General features: G+C 40.4%; 1 protein-coding gene across 1 annotated transcript in view; it reads left to right on the plus strand.

Annotated features, from left to right (window-relative positions):
• The window catches only part of CRYBG3 (crystallin beta-gamma domain containing 3), a 63,658-nt gene extending 44,978 nt beyond the window's left edge, over positions 1 to 18,680 (plus strand). The window contains exons 11-22 of the mRNA XM_081858407.1: positions 351 to 484; positions 1,680 to 1,806; positions 3,046 to 3,188; positions 4,222 to 4,348; positions 5,079 to 5,111; positions 7,015 to 7,124; positions 7,554 to 7,680; positions 10,641 to 10,780; positions 11,922 to 12,045; positions 12,330 to 12,488; positions 13,717 to 13,876; positions 15,595 to 18,680. Of these exons, the coding sequence (XP_081714533.1) occupies positions 351 to 484; positions 1,680 to 1,806; positions 3,046 to 3,188; positions 4,222 to 4,348; positions 5,079 to 5,111; positions 7,015 to 7,124; positions 7,554 to 7,680; positions 10,641 to 10,780; positions 11,922 to 12,045; positions 12,330 to 12,488; positions 13,717 to 13,876; positions 15,595 to 15,683 (1,473 nt within the window). The 3' untranslated portion in view covers positions 15,684 to 18,680. The remainder of the gene's footprint in view (positions 1 to 350; positions 485 to 1,679; positions 1,807 to 3,045; positions 3,189 to 4,221; positions 4,349 to 5,078; positions 5,112 to 7,014; positions 7,125 to 7,553; positions 7,681 to 10,640; positions 10,781 to 11,921; positions 12,046 to 12,329; positions 12,489 to 13,716; positions 13,877 to 15,594) is intronic.
• Positions 18,681 to 20,041: the final 1,361 nt, after the last annotated feature.

Consider the following 20,041-nt stretch of genomic DNA (forward strand, 5'->3'; position numbering starts at 1 on the left):
GAGAGGGGGGAATGGCAAAAAGTGTATTCCTCCAGTATGCACAAAATTCTGTTCTTGAGATCTCTGGATGAAAGCCATAGAGTTGGAACAGATCACTAATCATTCAGTTTGATCCCTGTTCCAGCTATTCATACACAAGTTCAACTCAGATTAATTCATGCTGCTTCAGATCATTGTGTTCCATAATGGAACACATACAGAGCAGATGTACCACAATTAAGGTACCTGGGGTGAAAAAAGCATCAAATGATTGAAACTGGACAAGTAAGGATAATTTCATAGACTATACAGAACATAGACCTGGATATCAGAAATGTATTTTAAAGGATCGACTATTTCACATTCTGCAGATGATAATATATGAGACCCCATACTTTGGAGGATGGCATAAAGAGCTTTCTGAAAATACTGATTGTTTTCCAAACCTTTTTGAAAATGCTGATGATTTCCAGGGAATTGGATCAATACGTGTCATTGGTGGAATGTAAGTACAATTTTGTTTCCTTTTTAAAATTTCCTTGCAAAGGTTCTCTGTGGTCTACCTGAGGCTCCAAAGTCCCTCATCTGATCTGTTATTCTACGAGCATAGGAAATCCTAACTCACCTAATTAACCCTGTGCCCTGAAATTCATCTCAGTAAACATTAACAAATTCATTTTCCATTGAAATTGATGTCACCACCCATTTCTATTTACGGTACTTTGTCATGTGTGTCATTTTATTTAGAACATTTGGTGAACTATCTTTTAAAAAATTACAATCCAGAGATGTTTACAACCATGTTTACATTAAAACTGTTTAACTTTATAAATTAAGAATGTGATTAAAACAGTGGATAATAAACCATTTGGTACCACAACATAACAAGAGAAAACGCCTGGGTAAATAAAAAATATAGACGACCTCACTAGGGGGAGTGTTCCAGAGATGGATTACCACAGCCAAAAAAGCTCTTTCCACAATTATCATCTAACTCACTTCAGCTCAGAAAGCAGGGGAACCTCAAGAAGCATCTCTGAGGGGATTTTAGTGGCAGGCCTTTAGGTCCTCAAGGACCAAGTAATATAGTGCTTTATAGGTAAGTACCAGCACTTTCAAATTGTGATTGGAAATGGATCAGTAGCCCCTGACCTGTCCACTGGCAAACAATGAATCCCACCCTAAGTATTAGAAGTACAACATATGCCATTCCTGAATGAATGGGAACAAGCAATCTGGCATGTGATGTTTATGTACAAAGTAGTAAGTATGGAATGGTAAAGTAAATATGAAAAAAATGCATCAAAAGGTTGGTATAAATTAATTGAATATTAGAATGTAAAACTTAGTATAAAATATAAGGAAAGTGGTTTTAGAAGTAACATAAGCAGAAATTGATAAATGAAAGCTGGCATATTTCTTGTTATAATTATGATTTTCCTTTTCTTTTCACCTGGATACCCTCTGATATTCTTTAAACAGGAGCTTTTTGTTACATTATGCATTAATACATAGATCATTTTGCATACCAATGTTATTTCTCAGAATTATTTCTTTTTAAAGAAAAAGCTGAAGCCACTATATCTGTTGGAACATGGTATTTTGTATGTATGGATATCAAAGTTGAATACTTAATGACTGTTGATATATTTGTAGCTCATTTATAACTATTATACTGGTTTTTTCCTTGTGTGTTGCAGATGGGTTGCCTATGAGAAAGAACGATATAAAGGCCAGCAATACTTGTTAGAGGAAGGAGAATTTGAAGACTGGAAATCTTGGGGTGGAGCGAGCAGTGTCCTGCTGTCTTTCAGATTTTTGCAAGCTGTAAGTACTTCTTCTGGTCCTCAAGGCTATTTCCTTCTTCAGCTCACCCCCACTCACCGCCTTTCATTGGCATTGTAGATGAAGGCATACAGATGAATACATACAGATACATTATTTTTATAGTTGAATGGGCTTTTGTGCTCGGGAGGGTTGGTTGTGATAATTATAGTTATTTAAGTGATAATTATTTATTCTAGAGTAAATCTTCCACATCCCTTGTAGAAAATCTGTTTCCATTTAACAGTTCTGCAGGTATCTTAACTATAGATTTTTCTGAGACCCAACGGTCACTAAAATGATTTGGGGTGTAATTGTATTCTCATATCTACTCCTCCAACATGAGAGAAAGCTGTAATGTAAGAGAGTTGTTTGTGTTGTTTGTGTTGTACATAACTCTTTTTGGAGACAGTTTGACATACCAATTATTCTTGCAAAGCATGAAAATAGACAAGTTCCTAGGCTGAACCTGACTCAGATGTTTGAGTTAAGCACCTATGTGGCAGGGTTGTTGATAACAGTTCTTTTTCTGTAATGTTAAATGAGGCTGCAATCCGATCAATACTCATTTGGACCTAGATCCGTAACATCTAGTGTACAACTGGCAGGTAAGTAGCTCTGGAATGGTGCCATAATTTTTCTTTTCTAACCACAGTCTTGAAATTGTGACTGCTGAATTCAAGCAAAGGGAGAGGAACCCCATGAATAATAAAGTTCATTGGTCTCTAGCAGGGGCAAAATTGTTGCAGATATTCAAACACTCATCTTTCACATACTGTATAACTGATTTCATTTAAGAACAAGGCAAACTTGCAATTGGCTGCAGAACTTTTACATAAAGACTGTAAAAGAATGTTAGCGATGTCAAAGAAAAACCAAGCACACAAGCTGTATGTTAAGAAACAGCACTGTTAACATTTCATTGCTCAGGAACAATAATTGCATTTACTACTATTTACCCTGCTTAGGGAAATACATGTTAGCTTTGGATAGGGCCATTGTGATGATGAACAGAAAGATATGGAGGTGGAACTTGTTCAAGGAAATTCCGCAGGTCAAGAGTTGTGTGGCAGCTGTCCAGATAACCTGATGAAAGATTCTTCTTTCTTTCAAAAGAAATTCAGCTCTAAATGTATATGTAATATCTGAAGAATTTATTAAATAACAGCTTTATGTTGTTTAAAGAAGGGGAAAAGAGGATGTTGTATCTAATGCTCCCTAATTTTTGGTTTGAAATTCCAGGACTTCATGGAGTCTGCAATAACGCTTTTTGAAACGGATGAGGAAAATGGCAAGTCGTTGGACATTGCCAATCAAGAAGTTCCTGATTTGGAAATGGTTGGATTTGGCTCACTCACAAGATCAGTTAATGTGAAGAGTGGAGCGTAAGTTCTTTTTCAAATCTTTGTGTAGTAAGAAATAATTACCGTATTTTTTGCTCTATAAGATGCACCCGACCATAAGACACACCTAGTTTTAGAGGAGGAGAACAAGAAAAAAAATATTCTCTCCCTCTCTGCACAGTGCCCCTTCAGAGAAGCGGCAGGAGAAACAGATCCCCTTCCATTTCTCCTCCCGCTTCGCTGAACAGGCGCTGCACAGAGAGGGAAAGCTGCGCAGCGCCTCTCCAGCGAAGCGAAGCCAAGAGAGCAAGAGGGATTGGTGCGCACCGATCCCTCTTGCTCTCCTGGCTTCAGCGAAAGCAACGCGAAGCCTCCGGAGTGCAGCGTTGCTTTCGCTGAAGCCATGGAGCCTACATTCGCTCCATAAGACACACACACACACACACACACACACACACACACATTTCCCCTTACTTTTTAGGAGGGGAAAAGTGCGTCTTATAGAGCGGAAAATACGGTAACTTGCTTGCATTCCAAATCTTTCTTTTTTTCTCTTCATTTAGTTCTCATTCTCTGCTTAACCTATAAAGTTACCTATAAGTGATATCAATGGCTACTAGCCACAATGTCTGTTTTGCCTCCACTGTATGCCAGTTACTGGGAGAATGTTGCTATGCTCAGGTCCTGCTTTCAGGCTTCCCTTATCTGATTGGCCACTGTGAAAACAGGATGCTGAACTACATGGGCCGCTGGCCTGATCCAACAGACTCTTCTTCTGTTCTTGTGATATATGATTGCAAATAGAAAGAACTTTTTGGCTTCACCCATAATTAAAATTGGCTAATAGAAATGATGTCTTTTCCTTTGGCTTTATAGGCTTAACTGGGGAAAGCTGTCTAGTGTCAGATAACATTGAACCACAACACATAAATTTTAAATGCTTGTTTTAAATTCATATTTGATGAACAAATGAAGAATGGACAATTCTTTTAGAGCAGTATATGAATTACTAGTATTTCTGAGTAGCTGTCTCATGAATTTGAACCTCAGAAATTCTCTTGTTTGTCACGTCTAGATGGGTTGCCTATCAGCAGAAGCACTTCTGTGGAGAACAATATATATTGGAGAAAGGAAAATATAAATGTTTTTTTGACTGGGGAGGATCTAGTGAAACTATTATGTCAATTCGTCCAATTAAGTTGGTGAGTTATCACATTTGGTGGGAAATGGTGTATCATTCGCTAAAAATACTTTATTGTAATAATCCATAAACCAATGAGACAAATATTTTAAAGCTCTCGTATAACAATGTAATAGTGAATTCCATCTACCACACACAGAACTCACACTTCTTGTGGTTTTGAAATTTATTTACAATTTTCCTATCATACTTTGATTTTTGTTGTAGTTGCAGGTCGTTCTGAGGTGGAATCAAATTTAAGTAGTGTCAAGATGTGCTATCATGAGGATATTTTTAAGAGAAGAATAGTTTGTTTGGGCCAAAGGTCTTAATAAAATTTATGTTTCCTTCCCCCCCAAAGTGTGCAGTCAATCCATAAGTTGTGTTTGGGGGGGGGGAGGGATTCAGTGTGCATACTCTGCAGAAAGGGCATATAAAGCCAACCTTGTGGTAAAATCTTCTGCTACTGACTTATAGAAAATCCGTATTTTATTGGTCACACACACACACACACACACACACACACACACACACAGTTTGAATAAGAAGCTTTCCCAAGTACCTGCAGCTTATCTCCTTACAGAGGAGGAAATTAGAACAGAATATGCCATGTACATATTAAGCGTATCTATGAATCTCATTTCATTTTTGCAAGTAGAAAATGAAGTTGAGCCTCCATGATGAATCAACAGTTTCTCAATAATATACTCATATACTCATATTTCTATTTTATATATTTATGCTTTTTGTAGGAGCCACTAGGAAATCATGAACCCAAACACTGGGTAAGTTCTTGTGAAATCACAATTATTAGCATCATTAATTTTGTGGGATGTTGGGGTTAGATCAAGATTTACCCTTTCGTGAATGGAAGTTGCCCTCCGGAGGAAGCAGGTGTGGCTTTGAAGCCCCCCAGCACCACCTCCCGTGTATTCTGGGATAGTTCCCCTCCCACTGAGAGCAGCTTTTCAGTAGCTAAGCTAAATAGGCTGTTTCAAAGGAAGGAAACTCATATTTAAATATTACACACACACACACACACACACACACGAGTTAAAACTAAACATGAATGGTAATTCCTAATATAAAACTAATCCTGGGTTTATTTTTGCAAGCAATTTCCTCTTTCTTCTTTTTACTGGAGAGAACTCAACTATTGTCCACTATTTTTTAAATCCCTGGGAAAGCACAACCAGCTGGTTGATTTTCCAGTTTCTCTTGCTCTTTTGCCCCTAAGGGTTGGTGCCAAGATTTTTTTATTATATTTTTTGCATCCTTACCAAGTTAAGCAAGTTACATGCTTACATCCAAAACGGCTGTGTTGTCTTGCTCTCTAGCAAGCTTACATAATGTTTTTCAGTTTTACTAATGAGTCCATTCTCAGTTGACTAGCATTTCCTAGTCTACCCTACTGGAGCACATCCTGTGATGGAAGCCTACCACATTTTGTCAACTTCCAGGCCTAACTGGATGGTGTATACTTTTGCTGCCCATTAGGCAGTGTACTAGAAAACTTCACTTTCTACCAAAATCTTGATTTAGGCTGCTTAACCTTAATTGCATTTAACTGGGAAAAATTATATTGCATACTGCACAGCTGTATTCCATAAATACGAACATTGCTAATAGTTTTCATACAGGCAACTGTTGTATCAACAAGTACATACTTGTTATCAGCAATCTCAGCAGAAATATCAGATCAGTTACAAATCAGCCATAATGCTATAGGGAAAATAACATGTTTTAAGTACAACTTTTTCTTTTTAAAACTTCAGAGTGATAAAACACTGCTTCTCTGTGACAACTACTTATCGTAATATATACATTTGTTTTCTAGTTTATACATTTATGTGTTGTGTCAGAGCTGCCCGAGGTCCAAGCTCACAAAGGACCAACGCCAGTTCTTGTTACATACAAAAGTCTTTATTGAAGTTCAGTTTCCATTTCAAAGCCGCGGCGCGCAGCTCTACGTCTTGAACTCTAGACCGCTGAAGCTCCGTCTGAATCTCCTCCCCCCAGACACCAGTTCAAGACTCTAGCCTTGCTCCACCTCTTCCTCTGCTCTTTCCTCCTCTGGGTCCGCTTGTCCGCTGGGGTCTTGCCCTTTCTGGACTCTTCTGACGCTGAGTCCCCTGATTCTTCCCCCTGCCTCCGGCGGGCTTTAGGACCTGGTTCCCAATCCGGGCTTTCTGCTGTCCCGCGCGCCTGTACATTTGAACTTGGCGCGCGCGCCCAGCCGGCAACCTTTCTCCTGACCGTTACACTGCTCCTGTCACTGCTTCCCTCTTCGGGGGGGCTAGCTGGACCTGACTTCCCCTCCGTTCCCTCACTCTGCGATAGAGGCGTGGCCAGCCCTGACTGGAGGAGACGCTGGCCCTGACACATGGGACTCTTCCCCCCCACTCCGCTCTGGTGGGGGAACTGGTCCTGATCTCCCGCTGCTGTTTTGGGAATCCCCGCTGGCCCCTTGCTTCTGGTGTGTCCCCCCTGGGACCCCCCTTGCCCTGGCCATTGGCGCCCCCCTCTGGGAATCTTCTGAATCGCTGGAGAAGCTCATGGAATCTCTCGGGCCACTGTCATACTCCCCTACGCTGCCCTCAGATTCCTCCCCTTCGCTCTCCGTTTCCTCTCTCCCCTGTGTCTCTGCTCCTGAGACCCTGACATGTTGAAAATTTTTTTTTTAAATAGCTTAAAGCTTTCAGCGGCACACATTTCAAGGGATCGTGTATAGATGTTACAAGAGAAGTTGCTGGTTTTGCATCATTTACACCTTGTTCTTTTAAGGTTCTTCGGGGATGGTGAGTTGATCTATTCACAATTTTTAAAGCAGCTTGGAAAACAATTTCAATCTATTTACACCTTAAAAGTGAGAGAATTTTCAAGGCAGTTTACAAAAAAATAAATTATGATAATGCTCTAATTATAATATTTGCTTATAAACTGTCTTGAAAATTATCTCTCTTTTAAGCTGTTAACTTATTTAGTTGCTAAAGCCTACAGTCAGATTTGTGCCATGCTTAGATATAGGCCCCTAATTTCATGACCGCTAGTATCAAATTTATGTTGTATGCATTTATTTTCTGTTTATATACCACCAGACTTTTGTCTTTAGCTGTAAGTCCCTCGAATGAAATCAGTGTGTTGACAGATTCTGTTGATATTTTATTTGGAGAAAAACATAATAACCTATTACGACAGCTGACCTTTTCTTGGGTTTATCCTTCTAGTTGGTTACTGCATTACCAGGGGGAAACTGCTGAGGATCAGTGTGTGCTGGAAGAAGACCTCTACCCTGACCTTACCTCCTGTGGTTGTCCAGCAGCTGCAGTCAAGTCCCTTAAGCCTCTTGAATATGTAAGATCTGTATTTAAAAGGTCTGTTTCATAGCCAGCCATACTCCGGGGAAGCCTCCCACGGTGGTGTCTAGCTCCTTCCGAATATGAGTGATTTTATCTGCAAAAAACGTTGCAAAATCGTTGCAGGGGATCTTGGGGTCTTTACAAGGCCCCGGTGGTAAAGGTGGTTCTGTTAAATTGCGAACCACCTGAAAGAGTCTCCTGCTACTATTTTCTGCAGATGCAATAGAGGCGGTGAAGAAAGTCTTCTTCGCCGTCGCTATCGCCACTTGGTAGGCTCGACGTTGAGCTCTAACCTGTGTCCGGTCAGATTCGGAGTGAGTTTTCTGCCACCGACGCTCTAGCCGTCTCAGCGATTGTTTCATCGCCTTCTGCTCCGAAGAAAACCACGGGGCTGTCCGGGCTCCATGCAATCGGAGAGGGCGCTTCGGAGCCAGACAGTCGATAACCCTGGTTAACTCCGCATTCCAGCGGGCCACCAGGGAATCAGCTGAAAGGCCATCAACATGGGATAAAGCATCCCCTACCACTCTCTGGAAACCATTTGGATCCATTAAGTAGCGGGGGCGGACCATCTGAATTGGTCCCACCTCCCTGCAGAGGGGAAGGGTTGCGGAGAAGTCCAGTTGCACCAGGAAGTGTTGAAAGGTTGCCAGGTCCCCCCCCCCTCCGATTTCTGACAGAAAAAAAGTTCTGCAGCTTACCAAGCAATCCATAATAGCAAGAACAGGATTAGCGTATGATACAGCAATAGCTACACTGGTGTGGTGCTGCAAGATTCTTGTGACTGACACCATAATCCTAATTTATGTCTAATCAGTCAATCCTACTGAATTCAGTAGGGCTTACTCTTCGGTCATTGGGGTTAGGAGTGCAGCCTTGTTTAATGGGGAAATGATGTGTTAATTGGTGACAAATGCAAAGTGGGTAGCAGCAAATATATACCAGGTTTATTATTTCCCTGCCATAATCACAGGCAATGATATATGTTACCTGACTCGAGCAGTTTCTAAACTTTCAGGTTAGGGCATAACTGAAGTTTTTATAGGTTAAGTTGCCCGTAGTATGTCTAAATTGCCTCAAGTAGACTAACTTTAGTACCATGTGGATTGCTAATCTTAATACTGTATTTTTTGCACCATAACACTCACTTTTTTCCTCCTAGAAAGTAAGGGGAAATGTCTGTGCGTGTTATGGAGGAAATGCCTACGGGTGACATGCCCACGGATTTTCCTCCTCTAAAAACTACGTGCGTGTTATGGTCGGGTGCGTGTTATAGAGCGAAAAATACGGTAGCTCTTTGTTGCACTAAGAACAAACTGGGAAATGGTCCCCTTTGTGTTCAGCATTGTACTAGATTAGTTTTACTGTCCCTGAGTGTTTAAAAAAATGTTCTGAAATAGCTTTATAGCTTTCACCAATGAATAGGCTAATTCTTCTCATCTTATCGCCTGCCTATTCATGATTGTCCCTTTGAGAGAGAGATAGAGAGGGAGGAGGAGGAGGATGATAACATTTAAAGAATCAGTCTCTCATTTGGTCCATTCCTTCTATGTTTCGGTGTGCAACTATATTGTCTTTTGGCTGTTTTGCAATGTCATTTGGCCCTTATTAAATTCATACTGCTAGAATCCAGTTAATGTGAAATCTGCTGAAATTTGTTAAAATTTTAAGAGAGACTAGCATTCTTAAACCATTGTGTTGTGTCCTCAAGGGACTCTGTGGCAGGAAATTATGACCTCTGTACAAGGAGGAACTTCCCCTGGTTTCATTTACAAACAACATGCAGTTTAGCAGTATCGTGCACTTGCTGTTCTAGAAAGCTGCTTTTAGTAACAATGTTAGATGTTGATCTGAACACTCAAGAATGCAGTAATGGGCAGACTTCTGTGCACAATTACTTCTGTGCACAATTGTTTTGAGCCTGTATTTTATACATTGCTTATTTTTGTGTTGCGCTTGTTTTTAATTGCTGAAATGGCTTCTTTGCACGTGTCTATTGCAAAAGTACTTTCATTTTGGCTAGAGAAAACAAAAGTGGTTCTTAAGCATCTCAGTCCATGCCCAGTTCAGCTGAAGTATTTTAGGCAATTAGGTATCATCAAATGTAACTGGAATGTAGTTTACAGTTTTTATGGCATTGCTGACTTAGAAGACATTTTAAAACTAGTGAGTGGTACCTTGCAAGTTGAACGGAATCCATTCCAGAAGTCCGTTCAACTTCCAAAATGTTCAGAAACCAAGACATGGCTTCCGATTGGCTGCAGGAAGCTCCTGCAGCCAATCAGAAGCCGCGTCGGATGTTCAGGATCCAAAGAATGTTCTAAAACTGGAAGAATCACTTCCGGTTTTCGATTGTTCGAGAGCCAGAACGTTTGACTCCCAAGGCATTTGAAAACCAAGGTACAACTGTAATGTTTTGAGCTTTAGTGGGGGTTCAGGGCTCTGCCACTATGGAATTCCTTTGTTCATGTAAAACCATGGGGTGGGTGGAAGCTACCGCTGGCAGTAGACAGCATATCCCCCCCCCCAAAAAAAACCAGTGTTTCAGAGGCCAGGGAAGGGATAGAACTGGACCAACCAAGGATGTGCTGTGTCCTAAGCTTGTCCAGCTTCTGGCAGGAAGCCAAATCTGGGCTTCTCGGCTGTACTAGTCTGGACCTGGCATAGCAAAAAGGTGGTTTCCCCACCTGCCCCCTCCCCCACCTTAAGCTCTGACCATCATGACTTGTGGGGCCCCAAATGCAGTTGTTCTGCCACTCTATTAAGCCTCGCTGCTGGCTTCTAATAGATTGCTGCAATGTTCCTTAACTTTATTTGTTCAGAAGCCAAATGTGCAGTGATACCTGTCCCTGGAGGGAGTTGTCACCTTGCAAGTAGGGACACTAGCGAAATGGGGAACTACCTTCACAGCGACATTTGCTGTGCAGATGTTACCAGCTTTTCTCTTTTCTGTAGGTTTTTGCCGAGCCTTTGATCAGCCTTTTCGCTTTGGAGAATTGCGAAGGCAGAGAGCTGCACTTGCAAGAAGCAGTCAGTTCAATTCTGAATAAGGATCTTCATTTTCTTACCCAGTCTGTGTGGGTGAAAAGTGGACTGTAAGTATCACTTTATTCGACAGAGTAAAAGTCCTAACATTGCACAAGTGGCATGACACTGTTGAGCATCATCTAGTATTTCCATAAGAAGGAACTGCATGGAATTCTGTATTAATCCAAGTGCTTTTTGGGGATACACACACAGTAAATGTGCATATATGTATACTTCAAGTTGTGAAATGTTTAGTCTTGGACCGCTTTATTTTGTAATGGCAGAAATGAAGATCAGAGGAATTATTTGCTAACATGTTTCAAGCAGGACAGAACAAGCAAAAAATGCAAGAATAAATGGCTGTCTTAGATAAAAGCATTTAACTTGCAAAACAGGAAACACACAGCCAGCCTTCTTTTAGAATAGGTAGAGGAGGAGAAAAATGAAAATCTGCTATATAATAAATTTCAGGTTTCCAACAACTATGATGCAATGTCTGTTGTAAAATAAACGCCGCTCTTTAAACAACATAAGGCAATATTCTGCCTTGAAAATACCCTTAGAAGTTACAAGTATAGGCTACAATGCCACATTACTCATCCAAGGTATTTTTAAATGATGGAAAGAGGGAGTGTTCCATGAAGAAGAAAGCAAAAGTCTGCTGAGCATATGCTAGGCTGTAACAACTAAAAGAGATTTTAACTTAGAATTCTGGGGGGATATTTTTTTTAGAATTGAATTAGAACTGAAATTAAAGTTGATTTGAATTTCTTCTGCCCATTCCCTTTTCCTTCCCCTATGATAGGGAGACATGTTAGAAAGATCTCTGGGGAAATGCCAACTTGCTGCCCAGAGCTGTTAAAATAACCAGAATCCTATCTGAATGGGAGGGTGATACTCCTTTGTGAACATCTGATGTGGTACAGTTTGGTCTCTGTTTCATTATAGTCAAAGTTGACAAAGGCTGCTTGCTGTCTTTCCTCACAAATCAAATGTTTGGGTCCAGCCTTGTACATGTCTATTTGTAAGTAGGCTTCCCTAAGATGTGCATAGAATTGAAGCCTTAATGGCTTACAACTCAACATCTCGTATAATGCGATCATGCAAAGCATGAGTATATTTTCAGTTAAAAACACTTTACTGCATATTTTTGTCTAGTTGAAATTTTACCGCATTAACATAGTTAATTCACATTCTATTTTGAACTAGATGGATAGCATATGAAGGATGCAGTTTCTTAGGGAAGCAACTTCTCCTTGAACCCAGCAAGATTTCGAACTGGACTCAGTTTAGTGGCTGGAAAGTAATTGGCTCCCTTCGTCCTGTAAAGCAGGTATGTTACAAAGTCTGTTTCTTCTCGCAGAATACATGCATCTTTTTAAAATGTTGATCCTACATTCAGCAAAGGTAGGGAGTTCTTTTCTGCTGAATGGAACCTAAACCATGTCCAATTCTAATATTCATTTAGTTATGGAAGTACATTACCATTTTTATGCATGCGGTATGCAAACAGAGGCTGTATGTTTACATCAGAAGGAAAAATGTATTTTTGCAGATTTATAACAGAGATACATACCTGTCCCTGAAGTGTGTGGTAATTATTCTTTTCTGTTTCAGCCAGCAGCGTACTTCAGAATAAAGAACCAATCCCTAGACAAATACCTGACAGTTGCTGGGAATCTAATGGATGCAAGAGCTGCATCATTATGTCTTTCCCCATTAAATGGCAAGACTACTCAGATCTGGCGCTACTGTTCTGGACTTCTCAAGTCCAAGGTACTTTGTCATCATCCTCAATTTTGTCTGTTTATAAAGCCCAGCCATTTCTTCTTCTGTGCAAGTAGGGACCAGGGTAATGTGATGGGCAGTGGAAATACTTTACGTGCTTAGGAAAGCTAGCTAATCCTTCCTGCCTTTTCCCTCTCACAAGTCCATAGCTTGCTTCTTCAACAGCCCAGGTTCCAAATTCAAGTTTCCATTGCATCCACAAATTAATGTTTCTAATTTCATATGAATAAGGCTTTGAAACTGCAAACTTTTCAGGGTGAAATGAGGTAATGTATTTTAAAAGCAAACAGCACACTGTGTCACAAAAATAAGGGTTGGGTTTTTTTAATAGCAGCCTTCATGGGAGAACAATTATTTTGACTTCTGTATCATTTTCAAGTTCAAATGCATTAGCTCTGCATGTGATACATTTCCTTTCATAAATGTCTCCCTGGGAGAAGAACCTCTCTAAAAGGTTACTTTAGTGTGTGTTTTATCATTGGAGTGTGCTAATTTGTACCAGACTTCTCAGACCACCTTTATCATGCATCTGTAAAAAACAAAACTGAGTAAGGAAAACCATGCCTTCTAGCAGGCACACTACTAAAGATGCAATTGCTACATTTTGCTTTATGGTTAAGCCAAACCTGCCGTAATCCCCTCCTTTTTTAAAAGTTTCCTTCTTGGCATTTGTCCTCAGTTACGTATGTTGAATTTGATAGCACTGAGATCACTGTCTCCGTTTGTTCAACGCTTAGAATCTGCTCCAGGTCCTGGGCACCATTTAATTCCAATTGCCTTAATACAGCTAGTCACAGATAGACCTGCGTCTGTAGAACAGGGATGGGGAACCAGATGATTTCCAGATGTTGCTGGAGACCCATGTTCCTCTGCCCCAGTCAACATGATGGGCGTTAGGAGTCCAGCAACATCTGGATGACCACAGGTTCCCAAACCCTGCTGTAGAGCATATGCATGCCTAACGATGAACTTTGGCCTGTTGCACCAGTCCTTTTTTACTCTTCATACCGTGCTTTAAACTGTCTAGTAAAAACGGTGATATCCTGTACTCAGTGAATCAGTTGTTTATTTTGGTGGTATGATGGATCCAGCTTCTTGTTGCTGGAGACTATATTCCTGCTATTGTACTTTTCTGTAGGGCATATATCCGTTAGAAATATGTAAATATTAGAGCCCACTAAGGCAATGAACAAATTCTTTCCCCCAATTTATCTAGGTTAATGATGCTTGCCTTGATGTCATTGGAGGCAGAGATGTTCCTGGAGCTAAAGTGGCATTGTGGGTAGAGCATGGGAAGGCAAGACAGAAGTGGCTGCTCAACAGAGATGGGACCATCAGCTCATACCTCAGTGACCAACTGGTTCTTGATATCAAAGGTAGACTTTAGCTATTGTTTTATATGCCCTTTTAACTTGGTACAAAAATACAAGTCTTCGCACAATTGTCTCCTCACTCCCCTTTTAAGGCTCTTAAACTAGATTTAGGTCATGTCAAGCTTACCCTGAATAATTGTCAAGCTTACCTGGAATAACTTAGAAAGTGCACATAGTGAGCTCTTCTGCACACTGAGGTCACGAATGCATAGCAATATCCTTAGATCTTTTCGCAACTGAATTCAAAAGGCTTCATCATCAAAACCACATTGGATACTCAAATCATGAAAATCATGCCTCCTAGGAAGTATTTCACCAGAAGTAATTGCTTCATTTAGCTTTAAGCTTAGTAATGCTCGAAGTTCCTTGGTCCGCTTTCTGAATAGGCTGGCCCTTGTCAGTATCAGACTTGATTGTCCAAATAATGTTTATAATTGTCCATCTTAAAAGCAGGGTAGAACTACGCAATGAAATTCTTTGTAGGGGATCATGACAAAAATCCAAAGAGGTGAAAGCAGTTCAAGTTAAAGGGTATGTGCCAGAGATAGTGACGCCATGTATAGGTGTTTATCCACTGATGCTAGAAGCCTATAAGCCAGAACAAGCAAGCTGTAGTGCTTGGTTTTAAAGGAAAGCATAGTGGAATGGAGAGAACCAGTGGCACACTATCTCTGGGTACAAACGCTGTAGGAAAGCCCAGGGGAGGGTTAACTGGAGGTGGTGTCACTGTGAAAATAAGATGCTGGGCTAGATTAGATGAGCCTTTGGTCTGATCCAGCAGGACTCCTTGTTTTTTGTCTTGCCAGTAACAATGGAATCTAAAAGAATATTACTTTGCTATGCTAGCAGCAGCTGCAGTTTCCATAAGCATGCAGTGAAACCAAATCAAAGATTCATGTGTTTATAAACAATGATAAAACACACTAATTTCTTTGTGTATCCAAGATTGAATTTGGATAATCCATTTAGCTACAATGATCATATTTTGCTTAGCTTTGGGGGGGGGGGGCGGGGGCAGGGGGAATACTCTGTAGTGCTGCCTTATAGAGCCAAACTTGGCCCTCCAGCTGTTTTGGGACTACAACTCCCATCATCCCTAGCTAACAGGACCAGGGGTCAGGGATGATGGGAATTGTAGTCCCAAAACAGCAGGAGGCGAAGTTTGGCCATCCCTGTTATAAAGTATGCCATTTCTGCCTGACTTTGAGGTCACATTTTTCATGTCTGTCAGTATTTGCGTTCCAAATTGCCATGCATACATTAGGATCTCAGCTTAAGAATACAATTATCGGCACTTAATAACAGGGCCAGGGCATAAACAGAGTCTGGACAGATCCAGGCGTCACTGCAGCTTTAATACAACCATTTTTTCTCAGAATCATAAAGAAAACCTTTATAGATAGCAGCTCTTTGCACACTGGAAAGTTGTCCTACATAAGCTGGAAAAACAGAAAAAATATAAGGCCAAAAAAAAAAAAATTGCCTGAAATACACTGTGCGCAGGACTAATTAATTCTGGATCACGTGTATATATTGTCACCATCTTGCTTCCAGTTTAGCTTGAAAGAGGGTTTTCTAATGAAAACAATTTTTAAAATAGTTTTTAGGTGTTAACATTTTACAAGTACGGCACATTTAGTGCAATGGAAAAAATAGGCTTATAAATAATCAATAATGAATTGACGTGAACTATTGACCTTCTCAAATGTCTCTTATTTTAGGAGGATATTATTATGACAGGAGCCACATTGTTGTAAACCAGCTCGACACCAGCAAATGCACACAGATATGGGACTTCGAAATATTATGAGTGTGTCTCACTCCACTATAAAGGCATTTTAAACTCTAAACAAATGTGGGATGAAAACACTGTTGAACAAACTACTGAAGTCACACAGCACTGGAGCGTGTTATAGAATGTGCCTGACTCTGCTAGCCAGGGAATCCAAAACTGTCACATGTTTTAAGTGGCAATGGAATGCTGAATCTTATATTGTCTTCTTTACCCTTGTGAACAGATATACTACATAAGAGCAATGGCATATTCAGCAGAGTCCTATTAAGCAATAATGCTACAGTGGTGATTATGCAAACATTCTCTACTTGCTAATTATATGTTTTTTACCCCCTTTTCCTTATCATGTGAGAGCTAAAAAACAACAAAACTTTGAGCTGAAATGCATCTCCTACAGTTTTAAGCTACAAGTAGAAGCTTTCTGATTATTGCACTGTTTCCTCATATCTAGATATATCCCACTTTTGAAAAATTGAGTGTTTTGCCTCAGGTAAGTTTCATCATTGTAACTCAAAATGGCGATAAAACAAATGCTTTGAGAACTGTATATGAAAAGACAGCTTATTTAATGTTAAGCTTAGTGCTAATTCTCCATTCTCAATAGTATTTTATTGTAGAGGAGAATTTATGTAAGAGATCTAGTGACTAGTTTAGACTATTCACTAGCAGCTTGGTAATGCACAGAGCATTGTCACAGAGAAATATTGGCAATGATTCAGATTTTGTATAGAAAACTTTCTGCTGTTGTTCCAGTCTACCCACTGTAGCCACAATTCCAGCCAGTTAAAAATCAATGAGATTAAAAAGTGTTTAACTAGGGAGATTAAAGTATATGATTGGTTTTTGCAGTGCTTAACTTTGGCTGGATTGTGCCCTGGTTTTTTTCCCCTTCCACTTATGAGTTATTAAAATCAGAACGCCAAAAGCGTTTGATAAACTTAACATAGCTCTAAGCCTTAGCATAGTTCATCCACTAGAGAACAAGTCAACACCACACATTGAGCTGTTTTCTGGAAAGTTGCACCAGCACTATTTGTACCGCTTTACATATGCAAATTGGTGTGTGTTTTTTTTAAAAAAAACCTTTCCAAAAATACGGAAAACCTAAGTGTAAAAGGATATGAAAATTCCAGTTGAAGATAAATTCAGACTTGGAGCTCTGCTTCTGCCTATTCTGCAAGAACCTTTCCACTTTCATCTTTGCTCTTAGTTTTAAACTCAAACTTAAATTGGAATTGTGCAAAACAATGTCTGAGTTTAAAACCAAATTTGCAGTCTAATACAGTTGTTCACTCCAGTGTATCTGGAGCCCCTAGTAATTAAAATCCTTCTGACTGGCTGCTTTGGCAGGAAATGAGGAGCCACAGGGACTGAATTTAGCAGAATTTTAACCACTTTTAAAGGGCTTGAGGTATGCAACCTCTTATGTCAAAAAATGAAAATGGTGGCCACATGTTCAGGGCCTGTTTGCACATGTAGCTTTCCATGCAACTGTGTTATGCACCTGGAAGCTGGATCAGTTCGTTATTTCTGTGTACCTTAATGTATTTTTTGGAAACAATTGAACATCAAGCTTGAATAGCTAAAACCAAACAGTGTAAGACTAGATTTCTCATATTTGCTATAGCTGCATAGTTAAGGAAAAGGTAAAAACTTTGGAGGAAAACCTCTATTTTTATAATGAAGATATGGCATTCTTAATATATTAACATCTACCTAAGGGCTTGAGCCACAACTCTGCTGCATTGTGCCATCAACCACATGCATTCTGGAGACACAACTGACCTTGCCACATCTCCTGTCACTGGTTGCAGAAGCAGCAGAGGCACCCTGGGCCGCAAACTTTTGCAGTAGCTCACACCAGTAACAGCAGCCTTGATTGGCTCTTGCACAACCTCTACCAGCAGTTCAGTCTTTGTATCTTAAAAAAACCTAGTTTTTCTAGAACCAAGGGAGCTATGCAAGGTGAAATGCTGCATATGTGTGTGTGCACTGCATCCTAATAAGCACTTTAGATTGTAAAATAAATAATACACCTACTTTTTCACTTTTACGTCACTAGGATCTTTAAATGTATTTTCATCTGAAGCACTTATTTAATAGATGGAATTTGTGTATGCTAAAATCAAACAATTCTGAAACTACATTTAATACTTTTTTTAAAAAAAGTGCTTTCAAGCCGATGTAAAATCCAGTCAACCTCAAATAAGATGCTCTCATTTGGTGTATCAGTGTTATGTAACTATGACTACAATAAAAACCCCACTTAGTGGAAGTAAGCCTGATTCAACAGGAATCTAAGTAAGCGTGAATGGAGTTGCACTCTTAAGCGCAGCAGACTTTTAGGATACAGTCGTACCTTGGAAGCCGAATGCCTTGCCAGTTGAACACTTTGGCTCCCGAACGCCGCAAACCCGGAAGTGAGTGTTCCGGTTTGTGAACATGCTTTGGAAGCCGAACGTCTGACATGGCTTCCGATTGCATGCAGAAAGCTCCTGCGGCCAATCAGAAGCCGTGCCTTGGTTGCCGAATGGATTCCGTTTGGCTTCTAAGGTACGGCTGTATTTGCTCTAGTCCCACCACAGGCACAGCTCCCAAAAGTGAAGGACTTACAGACTGGTGCTTTGAAAGACCAGTAACTTTATTAGACATGGTGGTATTGGGGACCAAAACAGCTCTATTGCACCTGTGGGACTATTTCTGTCCACAAGGCTTGTACCCACAGAGACACAATACTTGAGCTGTAGAGTTTAGAGGGTCATTCTGACTGGAATGTACGTGTGTATATTTAATGTATATAAAGTGTTAAAGGACAGAAGGGGTGGATTGCCTTTATCCTGTTCATGGTATATTTATCGCAAACTGCAATAATATTTTTTAAATGATGCAAGGGAGAATTCCCCCCCTAAAAACCAGAATGCCAGTTATCACATTTTGTCCAAAAGTGACCTTATATATAGTGTATATAGTTGACATTTCTCTGTGCTATTTGATTAAAAATACTTCAAAATAGTATCAGCAGTTTTATTTTCGTTACACGAGATGTATTGCTTTGTTTTCCGAATATCAATTCAAACCTTCATTATATAAAGGTAGCTTTAAGCTACCTTGTGGTGCCAAGCCATTACAAGGAAACTTGCATGATAAATACAAGATCACAGTATTTAAGAAAACACACAGTCACCCTAAATTGTAAAGGACAGCAGCAGACAAAAACAATAGAACAGACAATGCTTTGCATTTGGGGGTGAGGTGGGCAAGAATGTGGTAAAGGCCTCCTGGGTTTTGTTCACAACACCGGTACAGAATTGTAAGGATGAAGGAGCATTAAAAACATATGCCCCACATACTGATCTATGGGAGGTGCTGCCCAGATGTTATTAATTGATCAATGAAGCAAACTGAACCACGTGGTAGTTTTCCATCCAGTTGTTGCCTGGCTAGAAAGGAAGGCAAATGATAAAGTGTGCGAGAACCACAACTGTTTCAGTCTCTCGCCTCCCATGGTGCAAGCTCACACAATAGGCAAATGTGAAAGACACAACCCACAGTGGATACCTTAGCCTACCAAACAAGGAGGAAGCGTCACAGTAACTAACAACGTTCCATTCTTACTTATTGTGATGCAATACTATTATCACATATTTATGTGTGTCTGGTTCTTCTCCATTTATACACCTTGAATAGTTACACCCAGGTATATAATCCTGTATATTTTGGAATGGGCAGATAGTTATAAATTGGCTTCTGCTCCTTTGTGCTTTTACTGTTGCTTTTTCATGCAACTAATTACATGATGCATCCTTTATGAGATGCAGTGCAGTAGGTTGGCTTTTTCTGTACAACAAAGCACACTTTCACCCCAAAAAAGGGCCGACACTTTTATGTTTGCAGCCCATGGCACTATCCACAATTTGGGGTGTCACTGAATTTCGTATGGCAAGACCAAGCCTCCTTACTTTAGGTGTACAGTGGTACCGCTGTTTAAGAACAGCCCTGTTTACGAACGATTCGGTTTACAGTCTAAGAACGGAAGCCGACCGGTGGGAGGCCTCGGTTTAAGAACGGACTTCTGGAACGGATTACCGTATTTTTCGCCCTATAGGATGCACTTTTTCCCCTCGATGAAGGGGAAATGTGTGTGCGTCCTATGGGGCGAATGCAGGCTTTCGCTGAAGCCTGGAGAGCGAGAGGGGTCGGTGCGCACCTGTGGGAATATGGTCATTTGTCCATAAGAGCATGGGCAAAAGTTTATTATCGCAAGGATGATTTCATAGCAGAAAGCATTGCTTGGAGCATGATCAACGCGTGAAGAGCTCATGCTGCCCGATGATTGGCCCACGTAAGCATAGCATGATCAAATACGTGGTCTG

This window comes from Podarcis erhardii, assembly GCF_964252035.2.
Source record: "Podarcis erhardii genome assembly, chromosome: 4".
Classification (NCBI taxonomy): Eukaryota; Metazoa; Chordata; class Lepidosauria; order Squamata; family Lacertidae; genus Podarcis; species Podarcis erhardii.